This window comes from Vipera ursinii (assembly GCF_947247035.1).
Source record: "Vipera ursinii genome assembly, chromosome: 7".
In the NCBI taxonomy this organism is placed as follows: domain Eukaryota; kingdom Metazoa; phylum Chordata; class Lepidosauria; order Squamata; family Viperidae; genus Vipera; species Vipera ursinii.
Window position 1 is genome coordinate 33358895 of NC_139521.1, and position 23068 is coordinate 33381962.

Below are 23068 nucleotides of genomic sequence, written 5' to 3' on the forward strand. Positions count from 1 at the left end.
TTAAAACAATGAATACAATTTATTAAATTGTCATATGAAAATTCAAACAGTCACAAATGTAATTATTTAATAAATTAAATATTTCTTGAAATGGGGATATCTTTGATATTACTTTTGTATGAGACGAAGAAATCTTTTTAAAGTTTAATAACTGCATGCTTATTCTACAACTAATTTATTTAGCAATAAACTGAGAATATGCAACTTATCAAGCAAATACACCATGGGCTTACTACTGAAGTACCAACCTACTGTTCAGCAAGCCTTGTAAGAGTGGATATTTCTTAAATTCTAGGATCCCTGTTACTTAAGATCTTCCTTTCTGTCAAGAACATAGCAGTTGCTATAGTGCTCTTACCTGTCCCACCCATTTGCATTTTTTGTAATTGATAAGAATCAATTTTTTTACTGTGGTATTGGTAACCAAAACAAAGACCAGCAAAGCAAACTCAATTGTCCTGATAAAAATGTGCATCCTGTGCATCCTTTTGTTTCAATATACATTACCAGGAGAGGTAGAAACTTTGTTTTGCATGTATTTATAAGTATCCCCTTCATGGATTACTGCCTTGTCGTGGCGAAGGGGCTTGCATAATTCAATGAAGCTATGAGCTATGCCGTGCAGGGCCACCCAAGACGGACAGGTCATAGCAGAGAGTTCTGACAAAACGTGATCCACTGGAGAAGGAAATGGCAACCCACTCCAGTATCTTTGCCATGAAAACCCTATGGACAGTACCAAAAGGCAAAACGATATGATGCTGGAAGATGAGCCCCTCAGGTCGGAAGGCGTCCAATATGCTACTGGGGAAGAGCAGAGGGCTAGTACTAGTAGCGCCAGAAAGAATGAAGCGACTGGGCCAAAGCCGAAAGGACGCTCAGCTGTGGATATGTCTGGTGGTGAAAGGAAAGTCCGATGCTGTAAAGATTTTTTCTCCATAGGAACCTGGAATGTAAGATCCATGAATCAAGGAAAGCTGGACGTGGTCAAACAAGAGATGACAAGACTGAACATTGACATCTTAGGTATCAGTGAACTAAAATGGACAGGAATGGGTGAATTTAATTCAGATGACCATCAGGTATACTACTGCGGGCAAGAATCCCTCAGAACAAATGGAGTAGCCTTCATAGTCAATAAAAGAGTAGGAAAAGCAATACTGGGATACAATCCTCAAAATGACAGAATGATCTCAGTTCGAATCCAAGGCAAACCATTCAATATCACAGTAGTCCAAGTCTATGCCCCAACCACCGGTGCTGAAGAGGATGAAATTGACCGGTTCTATGAAGCCCTACAGCACCTTATAGAACTAACACCAAAAAATGATGTCCTTATCATCATGGGGGATTGGAATGCTAAAGTAGGAAGCCAAAAGATAACCGGAATAACAGGCAAGTTTGGCCTTGGAGTACAAAATGAAGCAGGGCACAGGCTGATAGAAATTTGTCAAGAGAATACGATGGTCATAGCAAACACTCTTTTCCAACAACCCAAGAGACGGCTCTACACATGGACATCACCAGACGGTCAACACAGAAATCAGATTGACTATATGCTCTGCAGCCAAAGATGGAGAAGCTCTATACAGTCAGTAAAAACAAGACCAGGAGCTGACTGTGGCTCAGACCATGAGCTTCTTGTTGCAAAGTTTAGGCTTAAACTGAAGAAAGTAGGGAAAAGCACCAGGCCAGTCAGGTATGAATTAAATCATATCCCCGTTGAATATACAGTAGAGGTGACAAATAGATTTAAGGAATTAGATCTGATAGACAGGGTGCCTGAAGAACTATGGACAGAGGTTCGCAACATTGTACAAGAGGTAGCAACCAAAACCATTCCAAAGAAAAAGAAATGCAAGAAAGCAAAATGGCTGTCTGAGGAAGCTTTGCAAATAGCTGAGGAAAGGAGGGAAGCAAAAGGCAAGGGAGAAAAAGAAAGATACGCCCAATTGAATGCAGAATTCCAGAGAATAGCTAGAAGAGATAAGAATGCCTTCTTAAATGAACAGTGCAAAGAAATAGAAGAAAACAATAGAATAGGGAGGACCAGAGATCTTTCAAGAAAATTGGAGAGATGAAGGGAACGTTCAATGCAAAAATGGGCATGATAAAGGACCAAAATGGCAGGGACCTAACAGAGGCAGAAGAGATTAAGAAGAGATGGCAAAATTACACAGAAGAACTATACAAGAATGAGCTTAACGTCCCTGATAATCACAATGAGGTGGTCACTGACCTTGAGCCAGACATCCTAGAATGTGAAGTGAAGTGGGCCTTAGAAAAGCTGAGCAACAACAAAGCTAGTGGAGGTGACAGTATTCCAGCTGAGCTATTCAAAATCTTAAAAGACGATGCAGTAAAAGTGCTACACTCAATTTGCCAGCAAATTTGGAAAACTCAACAGTGGCCACAGGATTGGAAAAGATCAGTTTACATTCCAATTCCAAAGAAAGGCAGTGCCAAAGAATGTTCAAACTATCGCACCATTGCACTCATTTCTCATGCTAGTAAAGTTATGCTTAAAATCCTACAAGCTAGACTCCAGCAGTATGTGGATCGAGAACTACCAGAAGTACAGGCAGGATTTCGAAGAGGCAGAGGAACTAGAGATCAAATAGCCAACATATGCTGGATCATGGAGAAAGCTAGAGAGTTCCAGAAAAACATCTACTTCTGCTTCATTGACTATGCTAAAGCCTTTGATTGTGTGGATCATAACAAACTGTGGCAAGTTCTTAAAGAGATGGGAGTACCAGAACATCTTATTTGTCTCTTGAGAAACCTATATGCGGGCCAAGAAGCAACAGTGAGAACTGGACACGGAACCACTGATTGGTTCCAAATTGGGAAAGGAGTCCGGCAAGGCTGTATACTGTCGCCTTGCCTATTTAACTTATATGCAGAGCACATCATGAGAAAGGCTGGGCTAGATGAATCAAAAGTTGGAATTAAGATTGCTGGAAGAAATATCAACAACCTAAGATACGCAGATGATACCACTCTAATGGCAGAAAGTGAAGAGGAACTGAAGAGTCTCTTGTTGCGAGTGAAGAAGGAGAGTGCAAAAGTTGGGTTGAAACTAAACATTAAGAAAACCAAGATCATGGCATCCGGCCCTCTCAATTCCTGGCAAATAGATGGGGAAGAAATGGAGGTAGTGACAGATTTTATTTTCCTGGGCTCCAAGATCACTGCAGATGGGGACTGCAGCCAAGAAATTAAAAGACGCTTGCTCCTGGGGAGGAAAGCCATGGCAAATCTAGACAGCACACTAAAAAGCAGAGACATCACCCTGTCAACAAAAGTGCGTAGAGTCAAGGCTATGGTCTTCCCAGTTGCAATGTATGGCAGTGAAAGTTGGACCATAAGAAAGGCTGAGCGCAAAAGAATTGAGGCCTTTGAACTCTGGTGCTGGAGAAGACTCCTGCGAGTCCCTTGGACTGCAAGGCGATCAAACCGGTCAGTCCTAGAGGAGATCAACCCTGACTGCTCCTTAGAAGGCCAGATCCTGAAGCTAAAACTCAAATACTTTGGCCACCTAATGAGGAGGAAGGACTCACTGGAGAAGAGCCTAATGCTGGGAAAGATTGAGGGCAATAGAAGAAGGGGACGACAGAGAATGAGGTGGCTGGATGGAGTCACTGAAGCAGTAGGCGTGAGCTTAAATGGAGCCCAGAAGATGGCAGAGGACAGGAAAGCCTGGAGGAACATTGTCCATAGGGTCGCAATGGGTCGGACACGACTTCGCAACTAACAACAACAACATTTATAAGTATGTTTTTATGTTATTTATTTTTATCCCACTTTTATTATTTTTATAAATAATTCAAGGCAGCAAGTATACCTAATATTCCTTCCTACTTTTCTCACAACAAACTTGCAAGGTGGGTTGGGCTTAGTGATTAGCCCAAGGTCACCCAGCTGGCTTTCATGTCTAAGGAAGGACTAGAATGCACCATCTCCTGGTTTCTAGCCTTGTGCCTTAACCACAAGACCAAACTGGCAAAAAACAAATGAATGTTTCACTCAACAACTGCAGGTTCACTTAATGACTGCAGCATTTGGTAACTATGGCATTGGCTTACGTGAAAAAGGTGGGAAATGTATTCCAGGACAATAATTCCAGGCTCAATTATGGTCATAAATCAAGGACCATCTGTATTACTTTGAATCTTTTATTATTGGTTAGGAGATACTAATTGGAAGACAGGACAGGTAAGAATCCAAGAATATGCAGGAAATCACAAAGAAATGAGTCTCTTTCTGACACCTGACACTTTCTCTGCTGATCACCCAGAGCCATGGGTGTAATCAATAAGCCAACAACCACAATTTAAAAGAATCCTAAAATAAGCCATGGTTTATTCACTGATTCTTCTCACAAAACTAGAAATAACCCCTTTTTGCCTTAGCAAGATTTGTGAAGCAAGCAACACTGTCTAGAAAGTTAAAATTTAAAACAAGTTGAGGACAGCAAAGATAGGCAACAGTAATCAAAGCATGTGAAAAATCTTTTGAATTAATAAAAAATGTCAGAATGTTATAACAAGTAAAAAAGAAAGCAGGTGCTGAGTCCTATGCTTGCCTCTGTCAAAAGACTAGTATCTTAAAACTGTGTGACTATTGAGGAAGAGTATTTTACTGTAGTTGAAGACTGCTAAGGAATTAGCTTAAAATATTAACATTAAATGAGTTAATGTCTTCAGGATTCAAATGTGTTCTAAATATTTTTTAAATATCTGTTGTTTTTCTGAGTTCCTAGTATGCTCTCAGAATTCTAGCCTATCACTCTGAAAAATCCTAGTGAATATATGAAGATCACTGTTTCCCGGTACTCCCATGTTACACCTTTGCTCCGCGAGCTGCATTGGTTACCAGTTGTCTTCCGGGTGAGGTTCAAGGTCTTAGTGATGGTTTTTAAGTCCTTACATGGCATGGGTCCGGAATACCTCGGGGACCACCTGCTGCCGGCGTCAACTCCCCTCCGCCCTGTGTGTTCCCACAGAGAGGGCCTCCTCAGGGTGCCTCCAGTCAGAGAATGCCGGCTGGTGGCCCCCAGGGGGAGGGCCTTCTCTGTGGGCGCCCTGGCTCTGTGGAATCAACTGCCGGTTGAGCTCCGGATGGCACCGGATCTCCGCTCCTTCCGGCGCGGGTTAAAGACCCACTTATTTGAACAAGCTGGCCTGGCCTGATGGGGAGTCAATTTAGGGTTTTAATTATTGTATATTCTTATTGTTTTATTTTGGGCATTAATTTAATTCTTTTTTAACTTTTGTACTTTTGTATTTTTATTATATGCCCTGTTCACCGCCCTGAGTCCTTCGGGAGAAGGGCGGTATAAAAATTCAATAAAACTAAACTAAACTAAACACTGGAATGGAGGCAACAGAGGTCCTGGATCTTTAAAATGGAAAGTCTTTAGCAAATCTTTAACCAGGACAAAATTAAGTTCCAGGAAGACAGATTTCTGTTAAGCAGTATGAAAAATTTAACAGCAAACACTGTTAAAAAGTGAGCTAGCCTTACCTTTATTCCCAAGTTTATAAAAAGAAGAGAGACATGCATTGAAGATGCCCAAAGTCTGAATTTCACAGGAAATGTATACTTAAGTTTTAGAAGCCTCTCTCTTTTATTCTATTTTTAAATGATTCATATTTCTACAAACTACACATTCAAAATTAGAAATGAGAACTCACACTTTTGCATGCCTTTTAGAATATACAAAGTGTATATGCTACAAGTTAAAAACCACACACTACTACATTACAAACTGAAATCCAGGATCCCATTCTGACTCAAGTTATAAGCACCTTTTGTCATCTTTTAAGCTTAAGTCCATTTAAAGGTATTGCTGGTATTTTAAAAGAGCAAAATGCTCTGAATAAAGTCTAAAAGTCCATCACTGAGCACAAAGCACAAATGCACAAAGAGACAGCTATAAGGAATTTGATTCTACTTTCAATAGCTTAGTCCCACTTATAGTTTAGTCTTTACACCATTTTGGAAAACTTCTGTTGCATAATGATATTACAATCTAGTCTTAAATAATCTGATTGGCAAGAAGTTTCAACTAACAAGGATATAAAGTATTTGGATGAACGTTTATTCACATTAGGCTGTAACATTGTTACCAAAGTTAACCATTTATTCTGAAAATGGTACACTTTATTACTTTTTACTTGCAAATTATTTTGTCAACAGAAAGTTACTGAATCTTTCATATTTTTATTGAAAATTACTCCAAGTCAAATGGATTTTTTTTTCATTTTCTAAATCACAATTTCTCTATCACTAAATCTGCACAATTCTGTACTATTGTTCTATTGACTGAAATAGTTATCTTTATAAATCTTAATGCCACCTGGGCACCAGGAAATAAACATAGCTTGGAATAAAACAAATTCTGCCATCTCCCTTCTTTTAGCTTCTGTATCAGAAGATAAAGAACTCTTCAGAATGGAAAATAAAAATCTTTTGTTAGCATAGACACAATACATGGGATCTGCTTCTTTCCATGAAAGTCAGGTCTGTTTGAATAGGAACTGAATTCTGCAACTTTGCGATTTACACGTGTTAGGATATGCAAAAGTTCAAGTTTCTTAGCATATTGTTTCAACATCACACACAATGACTGTATAAACCAGGAACCTTCTAAGGAATTCCTCCATGAGTAGTAGCCTAAGAGAAAGTAAAAATAAATTATATTGTTCAAGCAATAATTATAAAAGCCAGCCATAGAATTTGTTCTCCACAATATTATGCAATTATCAAACCAGCAGCATAGAATCCAATGAGAGCATCTAAAGCAATATTCTGATATTTAAAGCATTTGATCACATTCTACCCAAAATTATTTATTTGGCATACCTCATTCTTCCCTTCCTCCCACCAACCCTTCCAAGTATGTTTTCTTAAGGAAAATGGAAGGATGAAAGAAATAACCTCTATTTATTTCCAAAGTCTTCAATAGAGGTAAATCATTCCATTGATCAGAAAAATCAATGATCACAAAATCATTCACAGAATGTCTTTCTCTGTTGTATCCCGACATGAAGCTTGAAACAGAAATTGATCTGAGAAGCCTTCCAAAAAATATCTTGAAAGACAAAAGACTGGACAGAATGAGGAAAAATGCTTTCCAACAAAATAGCCTGAACACTAAAATGTGTCCTTTAACTCCTCTTATAGACACAATAGATATAGTGTTGGTTCTACCAACCAGTATAAGGCAAGAGAATTGGTCTTTATGGTGAGAATCCTCTTTATGTATTGGTCAGAGGTGATGTACATATTATCCATATCAATAATGCTAATTTCTTCTTACAAAGGAATAAAAATATGTTCCTTTCCTGTCTATTGAGATGAAATCTGACAAAGACAACATGTATCCTGAGTAGACTATGTGGATTGTAGATCAGCAGGGAAGATCACCAGAGGAAGTGTCAGAATAGGAAGCCATATTATATTATATAATTAAGCTCTGGCAAAGCTGGAGAATATTGCATTTGTGAAAATGAGAAAACACTTGAATTATACAAGTTAGGGTATTGAAGAGGACTGAGGTTAATAGATCTATTCAAGATAAGGTTATAAATCTAATGAGATTTACGCAAAAGTTGCATTTTCCATTAATTTATCTTACCCGGTGCAGTAGAATAAGCATATAGGAAGTCTGCCTCAACAGGTATTTTCTGACACATTCTTTCATCTGAGCTGCTGTCTGTTTCAACTCCAGAATCAAGATCTGTTCCTCTACAAGCCTACCCAATACAAAACAGGAAAATATCATAAATATTACTAACATTCTTCACTAACACTGATGGGATATAAATGAGTACATACAGAGTAGAGGTGAGCAGTATTCTGATTCAAAGCAGAAAAATTATTTTGGATCCAGCATGGATGCATTTGCTGTATCTCACAGCAACATCTTAAAGAAGTCAAGTCTTTTCCTGGTCTCACAAAACAGCTCTCTGGGTCCAGACAAGTACCATGCAAGGCCAGGAAAAGGCATGGCTTAAAACCATATGAGTGGAGACTGTGCCCCTGTGGGCAAGGGACCATTGAAACTATAGCACACGTCCCGCTATACTGCATCTTATATAAGGACTCAAAGACTCAATTTATAACACTTTATCTAATAAAATATCCAGGAAATACTAATCTTTTTTACATGCCAGATCAATATGAAGTAATTTCTCTGAATGTGGCTAAATTCTGGTATGCTATATGTAAAATCAGGCAAATTTTAACCGCCTACTGTTGATCTACTGTGAGATTCAAGGTGCTGGTAATGACCTATAAAGCTCTAAATGGCTTGGGTCCGGGATATCTGAGGGAACACCTGCTGCCAGCATCAAGTTCCCTTCGTCCAGTGCGCTCTCACAGGGAGGGTCTTCTCAGGGTGCCGCCGGTAAAAGATTGCCGGCGGGTAAGGCCCAGGGGGAGGGCCTTCTCAGTGGGTGCGCCTGCCCTCTGGAACCAGCTGCCTGTGGAGCTGAGGACTGCCCCTGACCTCTATTCATTCCGCTGGGACCTGAAGACCTGGCTCTTCGAGCTCTCTGGCCCAGGCTGAGAATTTTAATTTTAATTTTAATTGGGGTTTTTACTCTTTCAGGGACTGTTATAATCTTTTTAATTGTTTTTAATTTTTGTATTTGTTTTAATTCCCTGTAAACCGCCCTGAGTCCTTCGGGAAAGGGCAGTATACAAATCCAATTAAATAAATAAATAAATGAATAAAATCTACCACCAATCACAATATATTATTATGTATGTCTTTTATTTTTTAGTTATGTTTTAATGCTTTTATTTGCTGGTCTATGACCATAATAAAGATTAACTGACTGACATGGCTTAAGATGTTGTTGACAAATACAATGAGCCATATCCACATCATCTTTGAATATAACAGTATCCCTAAAACAGAGAATAAGTGCACTTTTATATACAAAAGGCACATAAACTGTAATATGCAAAACCTAAGTTCTATATTAAGTTTGGAAGTTTTATCATTACTCTCCAAATCATATTAAAATTTCACACCATCTTTAGAGTGCCCTACTGCAATGGATAGATGAAATCATGTGCATAATTTCGATTTGGGTCAAGCGAAGTTTGATTATTTTAATTTCTAAAGGAGAATATATGAAAACTTCTAGTTATTTTAAGGATTATGAATTAGATTGCTTTACTCTGAAAATAAGTCCACTAAAAAAATAATACATCTGGCTTAATTTCTTAAAGAAAGGACGTAACTCTTTTGGGAGGGACTGATAGACCTGTCAATTCTTGTGTAAACACACATGAATAAGGGGTCCTTAGTGCTCTCTGAGTTTGGTTGTTTCCTTGCAGACATTTCATTACCTAAACAAAGTAACATCTTCAGTGCTAATGACTAGCACTGATGATGTTAGCTAGTTTGGGCAATGAAATGTCTGCAAGGAAACAAACAAGCGCAGAGAGCACCAAGGCCCCCTGGTTTAAATCCTGAGCCACAAATATTTTCCTTTATTGATACGTAAGAATAATTTGTATTACTATACTGCACAAGGATAATTGCAACATCTAAAGAGGGTTCAGTGCTTCCCTACAGATGCTAAAAGGATTCTACTTCATTACTATTCCCAATTTAATGTGTATGTTGGGGGGACGGGCAACAATCTGGCCCTTTGAGGAAGTCTTTCACTGAAGGATTTCTATCTTTCTACTTTGTGTTTCTTATTACCTGGATAAAAAAGAGCTTTGGCTTCCCTCGCAGGGTCTTACACCTGTCTCCTCTGAAGAGGTTGGTTAATGTTTTCAGTTCTAGAGGGCCATCCGTGCCATAAATCAATCCATCCTCCCCATGGCTTAGCAAGACACAAACAAAACTATTTCTCTTTCTATGATCGTCCTTGGCAACTTAAAGAGAAGATAATGTTTATATTGCGATCAGAAATTCCTAAATAACAATTTTCTTCAAATTAACCAAGAAAATTATATTTGTTAAAAAAATAAAACTTTTGAATGTTAAGATATAATTAGTCTGTAGAAGCAGAGAAACATTTTTAGTGCAATAGTTTGCTTTTTGCACTTCCAAAAACAATCTATAATTTTGCTATCTTCATCAGGATAGTCATAGTCAAGTACTTTCTTATTTTAAGTATTCACATAACTTTCAAGATGTAGTACCGGTAGTTCTCAGTTTATGACCATTTTTAGCGACTGTTCATAGTTACAATGATGCTGAAAAAAGTTATGTACAACTGGTCCTTACACTTAAGACCACAGCAGTGTCCCTATGATTACATGATCAAAATTTGGGTACTTGGTAACTGATATGTATTTATGATAAATTGCTGTGTCCCAGGACCATGATTGCCATTTGCAACTTTCCTACTCCAAGAAGCAAAGTCATTGCAGGGAGCCAGATTTGCTTAACAACCCTGTGATTCACTTAATAACCATGGTGATTTGCTTAATGACTGCAAGAAAACCAAAATAAATAAATAAATAAGTCATGACTCATTCAACAACTGCCTTGCTTAGTGATGAAAGTTCTGGTTCTAACTGTGGTCGTAAATCAAGGACTACCTGTACATAATTTGACTCTAGTCTATAGCAATAAAATGTTCTACATTAAACATTATTTTATTAAAACCAGAAAGTAACAAAAATGATGAGAATTGAATGAAACAAAACACCTTTGGATACAGCAAATTTTATTCTGAAATGTAGATGATTGAATTTAATAATACCAAGACTCTTCAAAAATCTACTTTCTTACTGATATGCCATACAATTCCTTTAATTCGAGGCATAGACTTTTGTCAATAAGAACAGATAGCTCCAAACTTAAAATATTAGCTCATTCTGTAATATATTTCAGTACAACTGATGATACATCATAAAGTGACTACTCACTGTTTTGCAACACATCAATAATTTGTTTACATGAAAGATCATTGTAAGTTTTCACATTATATCCCAATGTTCTGAAAGTGTCTAAAACAAGTGCTGCGTCTGCATCTGTACCAGATCGAAGTGTCATTCCTTCATGTTAAAAAAGAGGGGGGGGGGAAATCATAAGACATCTTGCATTTTGAAAACACTATAATGCAGCAAGACAGTGTATATTAACAGGCAGCATCTGCCCAGCTAGAGAATATATAAAATGTGAAATAACAGTTATACATGTGACATCAAACAGATGTCCCATCATACAAGGCCATGAAGGTATTTACAGTTGGGTATCCTGGCAAGGCAGAATTTCCAGTTATATTTACTCTTTAAGCCAGAGAATTGTGGATTTTAGGTGAGTGGGCAAACAAACAAACAAACAAACCTCTTCAGAACAGTCTTTTTAGAATTTCATGGTGAGTGTTCAATGATCTAACAGGCAGCTGAGTCCTCTGGGACACTGGAAGGAGAGGAGGGTTCACTTAACGTGCCTTTATTTCCACAATCTAGGAATGCTGTATCTGTAATGCCCTTCCATAGTCTTCTTTTAGAAATGGCTAGAGTGTCTGAATTCGTGGAAGTGGGGCAGATGTAACAAACAGACACAGGGTGTAGCTGTGACACCCTACAGACTTTGAACTTGCATGTATTCTGAAGAATGGCTGCAGAATAGATTATGAGAAACTTTATTTAAATGCCACGCAAGTTGTCAAGGGAATTAGATTTCACTCCACTGCAGTGTTATTTCTATCCCTTTGTATTCAGGGAATTATTTCTCTTTTAAAAGACAACAAGAGGAAGTCAGGTTCTTCCTTAATGATGTACATGCCCGTACATGACTGTAATTTACTGATTCTAAATCTCCAACCTTTGTTACTAGGAGAAATGAAGCTGGCTTGATCTTCTCTTCTGCTTTCCTACCCTTTAGCCTCTTCTTTACCATTTGACGTTTCTGTATCCATAACTTAAATCAGGCATGTCAAACTCGCGATGTCACGTGACATCGCGCGACGTATCGGAACTCTTTCCCATTGCCGAAAATGGGATGGGCATGGTTTCTCTGTGATGCTCCGGCCCGTGGGCCGGCAGTTTGACACCCCTGACTTAAATGTTCCTAGAGATGAACTGGGATATTAGAAATTTGCTCGAGACGTTCTACTGACCATGAATATTCCTTTTTTGGATCACTGGGAGGGGATATTGGATGTCTTTAAAGCTGTGATCAGAAGTGCATGCTTAACCATACAACATAGGTTGATGACCTTAGGAAATATAACTCCAAAGATTGACACCATAAAGCAGGGGTGTCAAACTGCCGGCTCATGGGCCGGATGTGTCATGCCGAAACCACGCCCGCCCCATTGCCGGCAATGGAAAAAAACTCATGCTACATTGTGACACGTCATGTGACATTGTGAGTTTGACACCCCTGCCATAGAGAGAATGCAGGTTCTAGGAAATTCAAAGAATTCAAATTCAAAGAAAAGCATCTGACTGTTCCAAGTAAATTACCTGCTTATATTTTAATTTTAATAAATAAAAACATATTTACCAGTATCTGGAAGGAAATGTTTATTGTTGACTAGAATGCATATCCCCATTTCTGGACAGTCCATTCTATAACTTTCATCTGCTTGTATCACAGAATCAACAGATTTGCTAAAAGGAATGCTTTTCCTATGAAGAAATAAAACAATGTAAAGCTAATGTTGTCATTCAAGTTACAAATTGAAGATCAGTGTTTGATTCTATGCATTTTGTATGCACTGAGAAATTTACCAATGTTAAGATAAAGGGTTGCTGGCAAAAAAATACTAGTTATAAAAATGATAAGGAATCAGATCTTGAAGAATGAGTGAAATAATTACACATCTCAAAGCTATTTAATGCAAAAAATTGAGTTGATTTCAGAATAATGTACGAGATGATATTATTGAAAAGAAATGAGATGTACACAATAGGGCTGTGTGCATCCCAATGATTTAGAAGATGTGATTTGGACCCAGTACAAACACACACCTCTCTGTTATTCATTAAACAGTCTTTTTCTAGCTTTCATGCAAGTTGAAAAAATATTTGTTTGCTTTAAGAACTGACTTGTTAAAGGAACAGAATCTTTTTTAATGCTCATGTGAAAATCTAAGTGAAAGACAGTGTGCTTTAATGAATAAAAAAGAGATGTTGCATTTACACAAAGTCCCAAAAACTTCTTGTGATGAGTGTGTACCCAAGCTCAAGGAAACATAGTGAACTTTTAGTTATAAAACTTAAGACACCGAACTAAGTTAGGATTAATTTGTAATTATCTGGCTGCCTACTGTTTAATATATTCTCTTATTTATTTAAGAAAACTGGCACTTCCCAAGGTACCCAGATTTTCATACAGAATCTAAAGTAAGAGTGCTGCTACATTCCTCATAGCTTTATTTTTCTTTGCTTTTGCTATACAGTAATGAGTGGTAAAGGTAAAAGGTAAAAGGTAAAGGTTCCCCCGCACATGCGTGCTAGTCGTTTCTGACTCTAGGGGCCGGTGCTCATCTCCGTTTCAAAGCCGAAGAGCCAGCGCTTGTCCGAGGACATCTCCGTGGTCATGTGGCCAGCATGACTAGACACCAAAGGCGCACGGAACGCTGTTACCTTCCCACCGGAGTGGTCCCTATTTTTCTACTTGCATTTTTACATGCTTTCGAACTGCTAGGTTGGCAGAAGCTGGGACGAGTAACAGGCGCTCACTCTGTTACGCAGCACTCGGGATTCGACCCGCCAAACTGCCGACCTTCTGATCGACAAGCTCAGCGTCCTAACCCACTGAGTGGTAGGAAGTGCCAAATGAAACATCCACTACTGATTGACACACTCTTAGTTGATGCCAGGCTCATTGTAGGAACTGGATGCAATGTGACTATTAATTTTGGCTTAAATAGGTCAGTGAGATTTCCCATAAACCAATTCTTTAACTAGATAAATAATTGTACACACACACGACCCAAGAGACACCCCACTCCCCCCAATAAACCCTGCTTACCCTTCAGAACCAGATAAAGTCTTTGCGTCTGTTACACTATGTGGTGATTTCAGGACATGGTTTTCTTCTGCCATAATTTGGTTCTGTTTGTAAATAAAGGAAAAATATAATTTTAATTGTATAATTAAATAGTGAGCACCTTTTGCTTCCTTGCACCTTAAAATGTAAGATAGATACCCAACTAGGTTTGACTTTTGTAAGGAACTGAAGACCTGTTTCTTCCTCTATGCCTATGAATGGCTAATAGTTTCTCCTCTGGCATCCAGGTGGAGAAGTCTTTGGGGAGGTTCTGTTTTTAATCTGGTAAACCAGATTAAAGTCACTTGTGTGAGATGGGTAGTATAAATACATGAATAATAAATAAACCATACCCAGCAAACCATTGCGAACAGTATGTGATTTAGCAAAATGTGACTTTGTATTGTAAATTCTTGCACATATGCACTTAGTTACTTAGCAACAGTGGTGGGATTCAGCTGGTTCACACCACTTCAGCAGAACCGGTAGCCAATTTTTTGTTGCCCAGACCCCGAATGGATCTCCGAAAACAGCATCCACACAGAGAACCAGTTGTTCACATATTTGAATCCCACCACTGCTTAGCAAGCTTTGTGGATTGCATCCTTGCCTTGTTAATCTGTTTTGAGAAACAAGGTCAATAGTTACTGCATCTATGGGATCAAAATATATACAGTGTTTTTTCAGTGAATGTGGAACTATTTCAGTGAGGCAATTTGTCTACTGACCTATGATAGATCAATACCTGAAGGGGTCTCAGGATGCTATTTCCCTTCTCTTCAATTGGACTGCCCTAACTTTATGTGCCAGATAACCTACAGCAGGAATCTATGCGAACACTTTCTGAGGTCCCGACGTTGGATTCCTGATAGCAAGCATAAGGGTGTGACATTTAAAAGAGGTTCTCCTTCCCCTGTGGGTCTGTTCAAGGTAGAACAGTGATGGAGCACATGGATGGAAAGCTATGAGGATGTGAACTGATGTATCTTTTTTTCCTGTGACTCTTAATATTTACTCCACATATCTTGGGGTCATTTCATCCTTATTTGAGCCTATTGTCTCTGAATCATAAAAAAACTTATTGGCTACTAGCTAGCTATCATATCCATGTCAATAATTAAATGATTCCCTTCAATAATTCTCAAAGAAAATACAATCTACTGTAGTTACTACTAAGACTTAGCTGGTTATTCTGAAGAAATGTTTATCTAGCTACAGAAATTGAGGGTTCAATTTTTGTAAAGTCCAGAACACACAAAAATGTATAGATTTAATTAGGGGAAATTCAGTCAATACACAGAAACCAAAATACTTATAAGAAAACTCAAAGAATACAAAGAACATTACCTGCATGAGTTAAATGAATATTGCTTAAAAATAACTAAATTTCACTTGAAAAACAGTATTTTCTAAAAGCAAATTGGCCATATATTTTCCTAGGAAAAAGAATTACTAAAAGACTTTCTCATAAGTAGACATCTGTTCTAATTGTGTAGAATCTGATACATGCTCTGTCAGCAATTATTTACTTCTGTTCCACTACAGTGATACTAACATACAGAAGCAACATATCTCTTGAGAGCACCATGCTATTACCAACTAACCTCACTCATGTATCAAAGCATTACCTCATCCTGGTTAGCTAATGCACTGATGTCATCATCTATCAAGCAGAATATACATTCCTCTGGGGAAGATGATTTCATTTCTCAAAGGGGAAAAGAATTCTGTCTAAGACAAGCGTTAAGTTTACGCTTGTCTGCTTTTTGGTACTACCACTTGCTCCCCTGAGTTTCTTTGACAGAAACACAATTAAGAAAGTTAAGATGGTTCTATGAAAAGTTAGCAATAATACAACTGACATATCTGATAATCTAGGTCAGGGGTGTCAAAGTGCCGGCCCCTAGGCCGGATGCGTCATGCCAAAACCGTGCCCATCCCACTGCCAGCAATGGAAAAAAGTCACGATATGTTGCGGCACGTCACATGACGTTGCATGTTTAACACTCCTGATCTAGGTCAATATAGTTAAAGATAGCCCTTTTTATACAATAATAGGTAGTGTTGGCTTCCTTAGAGGCACTGAAGAGTAAATAAAACTTAACTTCTAGGTCAGAGGTCCCCAACTCCTGCTCCGTGAACTGGTACAGGGCCACTGCATGCCAGCAACCGGTCCGCACAAAAAAGCAAAACCCCATCTGTGGGATGCAGGCAGCACACAAAACCACGCACCCTCTGGTCAGCGAAAAAATCTCTCCACAGAGCCGGTCCCTGGTGCCCAAAAGGTTGTAGACCTCTGTTCTAGGTAATATTTGAAATCACGATTTTCCATATTCTTCCCCAAACTACTGCTTGCCTAGAGTAGTATTCCTCTAGAAATTGTAATGTTTTAAAATACTTTTAAAATACATTTCAGTAAGATGTTTTTCATTCAGCATTACTGTAATTTATAATTTTAAATATAGTAAACATGATATACCAAGAAAAATAGAATCCAGATTCCCAACTAAATGAGCAGGTCACAAATACTATTAACTATAAAGAACCAAGGAAGTATCCAGGACAGGACACTTTCTTCCAGTTGTGGACTGCATCAGACTTGAGGGGCACGGAGAGGCAACCTACATTTTACTTGAGATGTTTACTTACTTTATGCTGGCATCCCATTAATTCATAAATTGAAAGATTCTTGAAAGCAAAATTAAGAAAAGGTAGGAATGCAAAGAATGCAATCATACAGCATTCTCAACTTGATGCAATATATTGGGATACCAGAAATTATTTTTATCTTGGATTATAAAATCCTTATTGAAAGCAGAGTTGAAATAACTCTTTAACAGGCATAGGGTAGGCGTGGTCTTATCCAATCTTTGTGGTTTGAGGCTTTATTTACAGGAACTGGAGGCAGCCTTCATTAATCTGCTTAATCTCTTAGATGAAGGCTGGGAGTGGTCCTTTTCCAATCTTTATGGTTGAAGGCTATAATTATTGACAGAACCTGCATGCAACCTTGATTAATCTGCCTAATCTCTTAGGTGATTGCTACATTTCAAAAAGCAATGGAAAATACAGATTTGTTCCAATTACATCTGCTTCCAGTATGGTGTAGTAGTTAAAGCACTGGCTACAAAAGGGGAGGCACACCTTCAAGCCTTGAAAATTCACTAGATAACAGACCAATTACAGTGCATCAATTCACCCCACTACCCAGAATTGTCATTGTTGGGATAAAATGAAACCATATAGTCTGTCTGGAATTTTAGAAGGGAAGACAGGATATAAATCAAATAAGCAAATAAATGGTTTGTGATGAACTTCTTACAAAAATCAAATAATTTAAGGTTAGCCTCAGAATACAAATAAGTGAAATAATAAAACCAGCTAGCCCTATATAGTAACTTTGTTTAGTCATCATTGGCAGTTACAAGATTGATGAAAAAGTAACTATTACCAATTCTTGCAAGTCCCTTAAACAATGGAAAGCTAAAATAAAATCATAAGCACAGATGCAATTTCATTTAGCAACCGCTCTGCTTAATGACTGAGTTGCTGGTTCCATCTGTGGATATATTATATCACTTCTACTCTGTGTAGCTTTCATTATTAGCAAGTAAAGCTACACTGCCCAGGTACTACTAGCATATAAAAGATACACATAGTAAACTGCTCTTAAGATTGCTGCAAAGGTCAGGAAATGTCATCTACTGGCATTCTAAGAGTTTTTAAAAGTCACCAATTTTATCCCCATGTGTTCTCCTATTAGATCTCTTTGCACCAGCTGTGTAAAGGCACTATATGAAATTTTCTCTTGGTTATGTCATCAAATACTTTAGTTTCAGAACTCTGCAAAATTAGAAAATACAATACAACCCATAATTTAACTCCTGAAGGAAAAGGAGACTATAAATCTAACAAATAGTTAATTTTATGCTGTCCTCAGTTGAAAACAGTAAAGAATTTTGAGGGAAGCCAAATATTTAGAGAACGGCATTCTCAAGGAGGCTTTTCATATAGATACTGCATACAGTATTAACATTTTCTTGGTAGCAAGTGCCCCTTGTTTCTACTGGGCTGTATTTCTGAATAAACTACACTAAGATTGTGCTGCAATTTATCAGACTTGGCTCCAAATTAACTTGTTCTAAAGATCTGACAATTCTTTGGGTAAAGATATTTCTAGAATTATGCAAAATATTTGGTCCTACGTCTCTAAGGAAGCACTTTAGTGCTTGTTCTTCACACTGCAGATGTAGTTTTGGTAGGCAATTTCAGTGTGAACTACCCCTGGAGGACTGTTCATGAACTCATAAACTGCCATACATTCATTGTAATCTTGATCTATATAAAAGGCCTGTCAAACCCAAAGTCAGGAACTAAAACTAATAGTCAACCCAAAATTGTTAAATTTTGTTTTGCAAGCCATGCTCTTGGGATGCCAAAATAGAGGTGGAGAATCAATGTTAAAGGGTAGTTTAATTTATGGTAGCCAATCTACCAAATGCCTTAATACTTTTGAGAATTAAACTTCTCTTTTAGGAATACAGCTTTGAGTATTAAGAGCCTTCCTTTTCTTCACTTAGTTAACTGTAGTTGTTTGGTGTTTATTTTAATATTCAGTGCTGGTCTGTGACTGTAATAAAAATTGATTTTTAACTTTCATTTCTCTTTCTCTTATTGAAACGTCATGAAGCAAAGGACAAAGACAGAAAGGAAGGTAGTCCCAATCCACTGCCAAACCAAAATCTTTTAAAAATCTTTTTTAAACTGTTGCACAAGTGGTCTCGGGATGGGCCTCAAAGAGAACGGGTAAGACTTTTGTTTCCAGGAAGGACGCCGATACCTACTATGCAACTTGCCAGCAGCTGCTCGGCCACTTCTTAATCTCCGAGGCTTATGCAGGTGAGAAAGTCTGCGGGGTAGAAGTAAGCAAGAACAATTAACCACGATGGCGCCAATTAGCAGCTTCTAGAGAAAGGAAAGAATGGCGATCCGAGAGAGCAGCAACAGGAACGCGTCCCGCCTCTCTTAGCGGGTTAGCTTGGCTGGAAGCAACCGTTTAAAGAAAGAAAAAAAATACTTTATTTCCAACCGAGACGCAAGGACCACACCGCACCCGGGCTAGGAAAGAACTGCTCGAGGAACTCAACAGCACCAGCACCAGCCTGGGAGTGAAAAAATGACTTACGTGGGAAACACCCCCCCCCACACACACACACACACAACCGGGGGCAAGATCGCTGACCTCTAGTGACTCCTCCTTCGCTCCTACGGTTTTACTCGCTTCCAGGGCTGCCTCCGGCCGCTGTCTCTACGCTCGGTTCCCCAGCCCAGCCTCGCTTTTAACCCCGCCCTGGAGGGAGGAAGAGTTGCCGCTGCCTAGTATTGACGACGACCCCAGCAACAGGGACGTTTGTCCAATCGGGAGCGCGGGCGCGGTTTTCTTCCTGCCGACTTTCGAAGCTAGGCTGGCAACTGCGGCCCTCCCTGGAGAAGGGGCTGCTTTGGAAGCCGCCCCCTCTCCCCGCCGAGGTAGGTGGGATGAGCGACCTCCCTTTCATCCCCGTCGCTGGGACGAGTATAAGATGATGTAATCACGCGACCTCCCGATTCTTTTGTTTGCCGAACTGCATGTTGTTTTTGCAAGTTGCGCGGGCCTTTAGAGTTTTTCTTTAGGGCTGGCAAGGAAGTGAAGGTTCAAAAACTGTGTTGCAGATCCCGCCCTCTCCCTATGTCCATATAATTAGGCCAGGGGTCTTCAAACTTGGCCCTTTTATGACTTGTGGACTTCAATTCCCAGAATTCCTCAGCCAGCAAAGCTGGCTGAGGAATTCTGGGAGTTGAAGTCCACAAGTCATAAAAGGGCCAAGTTTGAAGACCCCTGAATTAGGCGGAGAGACACGGGAGGACACCTTTTGTGAAGAGGCGCTGCTTTAATTCTCAAAGCTTATAGGAGATGCGCGTCCAGTTTGCTGTGCACAGTCTAATCAAACCGCCAAATATAAGTTGATGAGAAATTGGGAACTATGGGCTCATTTGCACAACAAAACGCCTAGCGTGAGCGTGGCCCATTAATCATTTGCAGCAGGCGGAATGCAAGTTTCTGTTTACTCTCAGCCGATCTGAGCGGGCAGCCTCTAACTCCTTGTACTTGGCTACTATGCAGCGGCCCCTCCCTTCCACTTGCTCGTTGCTCTTCTCTGGATTACTTGTCTCTTGAGAAGCCTTCAGTAGCTGAACCTATGGACCAGAGAAACAGTGGGCTTTTTTGTTACAAGTTCACTGATGGAAGAATGAAAGGCTGGATTTTCTTTTTATTTTACACATCCATTGATGAAATAGTTGTGGGAAGTCCCCCCCCCCAGAAGGAAATATTAAAAGGGCAGAATATATACTGCTCAAAAAAATAAAGGGAACACTTAAACAACACAATGTACTGAATTCAATAGTAGGATGTCTTATTTTCTGTTCCCTTTATTTTTTTGAGCAGTATATTTCCCTAAAGGATTTTAAAAGCAGAAATCAAGCCTGCCCCCAAGTCTCACAAGCAGAAACCAAGTCTACAGGAATGCAGATGTGATAATCTTGGCTTTTGTTTGGTCATTGAATGCCCAGAATGGAGTTCTGGCACCTTTTTTGGATGGAACCTTGTAGGGTAGGCACCTTTGTGAGTTCCGGCACCTTTTTTTTTTTTTTTTACAAAAAAGCACTGGAAAATCTTGTCAGGAAACTGGGATTAGGAAGAAAGATCTCTATAGTCAACATCAGCCCCAGCCCCAGAGAAGCAGGGGACATGATAGGATTAACCCACCACCATCAAGAATACCAGAAAGGCACACCCAGACTCAGGTCAGAATATGTGACACAGGAAATAAAAAGCCTGACAGGAAATAACTCCAAAACAAAAGGCTCTAGACTAGAGGGTATAAAACCCCACTCCCTACATGTGCTCAGTCCTTTTTTTTCTGGATCCATCTTTCTGTCTGGCTTTCCTCTGCAATAAACTATAACCTTCCTAAAGCAGTCGCCATGTTGTTTATCCCCAGCTTGGATGGAACCATGATGAAGACTTTTCTTCCTACATAGTGCATCCCTCTGTAGGAAGAAAAGTCTTCATCATGGTTCCATCCAAGCCGGGGATAAACAACATGGAGACTGCTTTGAGAAGAAGGTTACAGTTTATTGCAGAAAAAAGCCAGACAGCAAGATGGATCCAGAAAATGACCACCTGTGGGTAGTGGGGTTTTATACCCCCTGGACTCTATTGTTTGGAGTTATTTCTGGTTCCTGTTTGAGGCTATTTCCTGTGTCACGTACCCTGAGTCCAGGTGTGCCCTTCTAGGAAACTTGCTGGCTGTGGGTATGTCACAGCCCCTACTTCCCTGGGGCTGGAGTGTGTAGATGTTAAGCCTTTGTCTACCTAAGCTCCTGGCTCCAACCTTCTTGATGCTCACATTTGCATGTCTATAGAACTGGTTTTCTGCTGGGGGGGGGGGAAGGAGACCTGAGACTATTAAGAAAACTGGGCATGCTTTCCTGCTTCTTCAATTTGTTTTTAGGAAATAGATTTTTCTGCCTTTTTAATATTTCCTTCTCTGGGGAGCTGACTTCTCTCACCTTCTTGTTTCTTAAACTAGCTAAATTCTTAAGCTATTTCTGCCTATTTCACTTTCCATTTGAGGATCATGTTTCTGTAGTCATCTCAGCATGCATTCAGCTTTAATGCATTTTTGTAAAATTTTGGATTCAGAATGAGTGTGCACGCACACACACACACACACATTACAGAATAAGTGGGTTCTCAACCTTTTCTTCACGATGCACACCCTTTAAATACCTTTTGTGGCCGTGAAGCATGGCCACGGACTACCACGACTTAACTCAAGATTTATATCATAACATTTCTTCAAGCCTTTGCAAACCCACTGGGATGACATTGTGGCCTTCCCAGGGGTCCGCGGACCGCAGATTGAGAACCACTGGAATAAGTGACTAGATATGTACATTGTGGTTGTGAAAATACTCTTTTCTATGCTGTCATTTCAATCATAAAAATGTCAAGATTAAATCTTACATTTCTTGTGATTTATGTTACTGATGTTTAGGCGCAATCCTAAAATTGCAGTTATAACCTATGTACCTTGATTATATTTATTACTTCACAACTATTTTTAATATTTTCTACTTTAATTACTACAATATAAAAAAGAAATTGTAAAAAAAGGAAAAAAAGCCGAAAACTAGAAAAAATGTATTACATGTACTTAAAATCCAAGGTATAAATGCATCATTAAACCTTTATCACAGGAAATAATATTGACTAAGGCTGCATTGTTAGAGATCCAGTTCTTAATATAAAGTGAACACATATTGGCAATCCAAGACTAAAACTCAAATCAAATTCTTTTTCAATCACTGATGTATAAATACCAAGAAAACTACAGGAACTTGTCCAGACAGTCTCCATGAATCAGACACAATTAAACAGAAGGGGGGAAAAAAGATAAGTTCACTTACAGTTTAGTAAACAAAAGCTAACAGCATTTTGGACATATATAGTATTTTTCTTTATTAGAGTATTATACTATTGTATTAATTATTCTATATATATTCTTTTTTGTTAAAATAATCTAATCTCACTTCATCATTAACTTGAAAAATGCATCAAGGATAACAAGTTTCTATTGGTAAAAGTTCAGTAACAGACTGGCTGTAACAGCATATTAATCTAATACTTCATGTATTTTCATGCAGATATTTTTCTTTACTTTTGAAAACTAAAGATTGAAAGCTATTGATTACTGTGCAAGGAAACTGTCATGAATATCGGTAAGTTCATTATTTGAAAGCCTGATAATGTTTATAATGAATTTGCTCACAAGTAAAAAGGCTTGCAATTTAAGTTTTGATTTCTCTAATTTATTTTGCTCTGCTTTTTTATATTCTATGAAAATCTGCTTGAAAGAGTAGAAAGTTAACTGGAAAGATTTTTTTTAAAAAGCTATCTCTTTATTTATTTTATTTATTTATTTTAATTCCATTTATATCCCGCCCTTCTCCGAAGACTCAGGGCGGCTTACAAGC

General features: G+C 38.8%; 2 protein-coding genes across 3 annotated transcripts in view; one reads left to right on the forward strand and one right to left on the reverse strand.

Annotated features, from left to right (window-relative positions):
- On the reverse strand, positions 1-19323 carry CASP3 (caspase 3). Of its 2 annotated transcripts, none has more exons than XM_083367351.1 (10): positions 19230-19323; positions 18832-18896; positions 16093-16359; positions 13970-14052; positions 12497-12621; positions 10909-11037; positions 9731-9906; positions 7646-7763; positions 3759-6681; positions 1-458 (listed from the first exon to the last, which is right to left on the reverse strand). In XM_083367351.1, exons 3-9 carry the CDS (start codon positions 16183-16185, stop codon positions 6455-6457), a joined length of 951 nt encoding a protein of 316 aa, XP_083223477.1. In that variant the 5' UTR covers positions 16186-16359; positions 18832-18896; positions 19230-19323; the 3' UTR covers positions 1-458; positions 3759-6454. The 2 variants fall into 2 exon arrangements, with proteins under 2 accessions (XP_083223477.1, XP_083223478.1); XM_083367352.1 differs by having other exon boundaries at positions 16093-16288; positions 19230-19315.
- Positions 19301-23068, forward strand: part of PRIMPOL (primase and DNA directed polymerase) — a 23644-nt gene continuing 19876 nt past the window's right edge. Inside the window, exons 1-2 of the mRNA XM_083367347.1 lie at positions 19301-19516; positions 22739-22813. Of these exons, the coding sequence (XP_083223473.1) occupies positions 22804-22813 (10 nt within the window). The 5' untranslated portion in view covers positions 19301-19516; positions 22739-22803. The remainder of the gene's footprint in view (positions 19517-22738; positions 22814-23068) is intronic.

What these genes read in the sequence shown, in the direction of transcription:
- CASP3 (XM_083367351.1), bottom strand. Translation starts at nt 16,185, where the DNA reads ATGGGGTTTTGCTTTTTTGTGCGGACCGGTTGCTGGCATGCAGTGGCC. An exon ending in ACATTTCCTTCCAGATACTG is followed by an intron (nt 11,038 to 12,496) that starts GTAAATATGTTT and finishes TTTAACATGAAG; the next exon opens with GAATGACACTTCGATCTGGT. An exon ending in TGCTTATTCTACTGCACCGG is followed by an intron (nt 6,682 to 7,645) that starts GTAAGATAAATT and finishes ACTTTCTCTTAG; the next exon opens with GCTACTACTCATGGAGGAAT.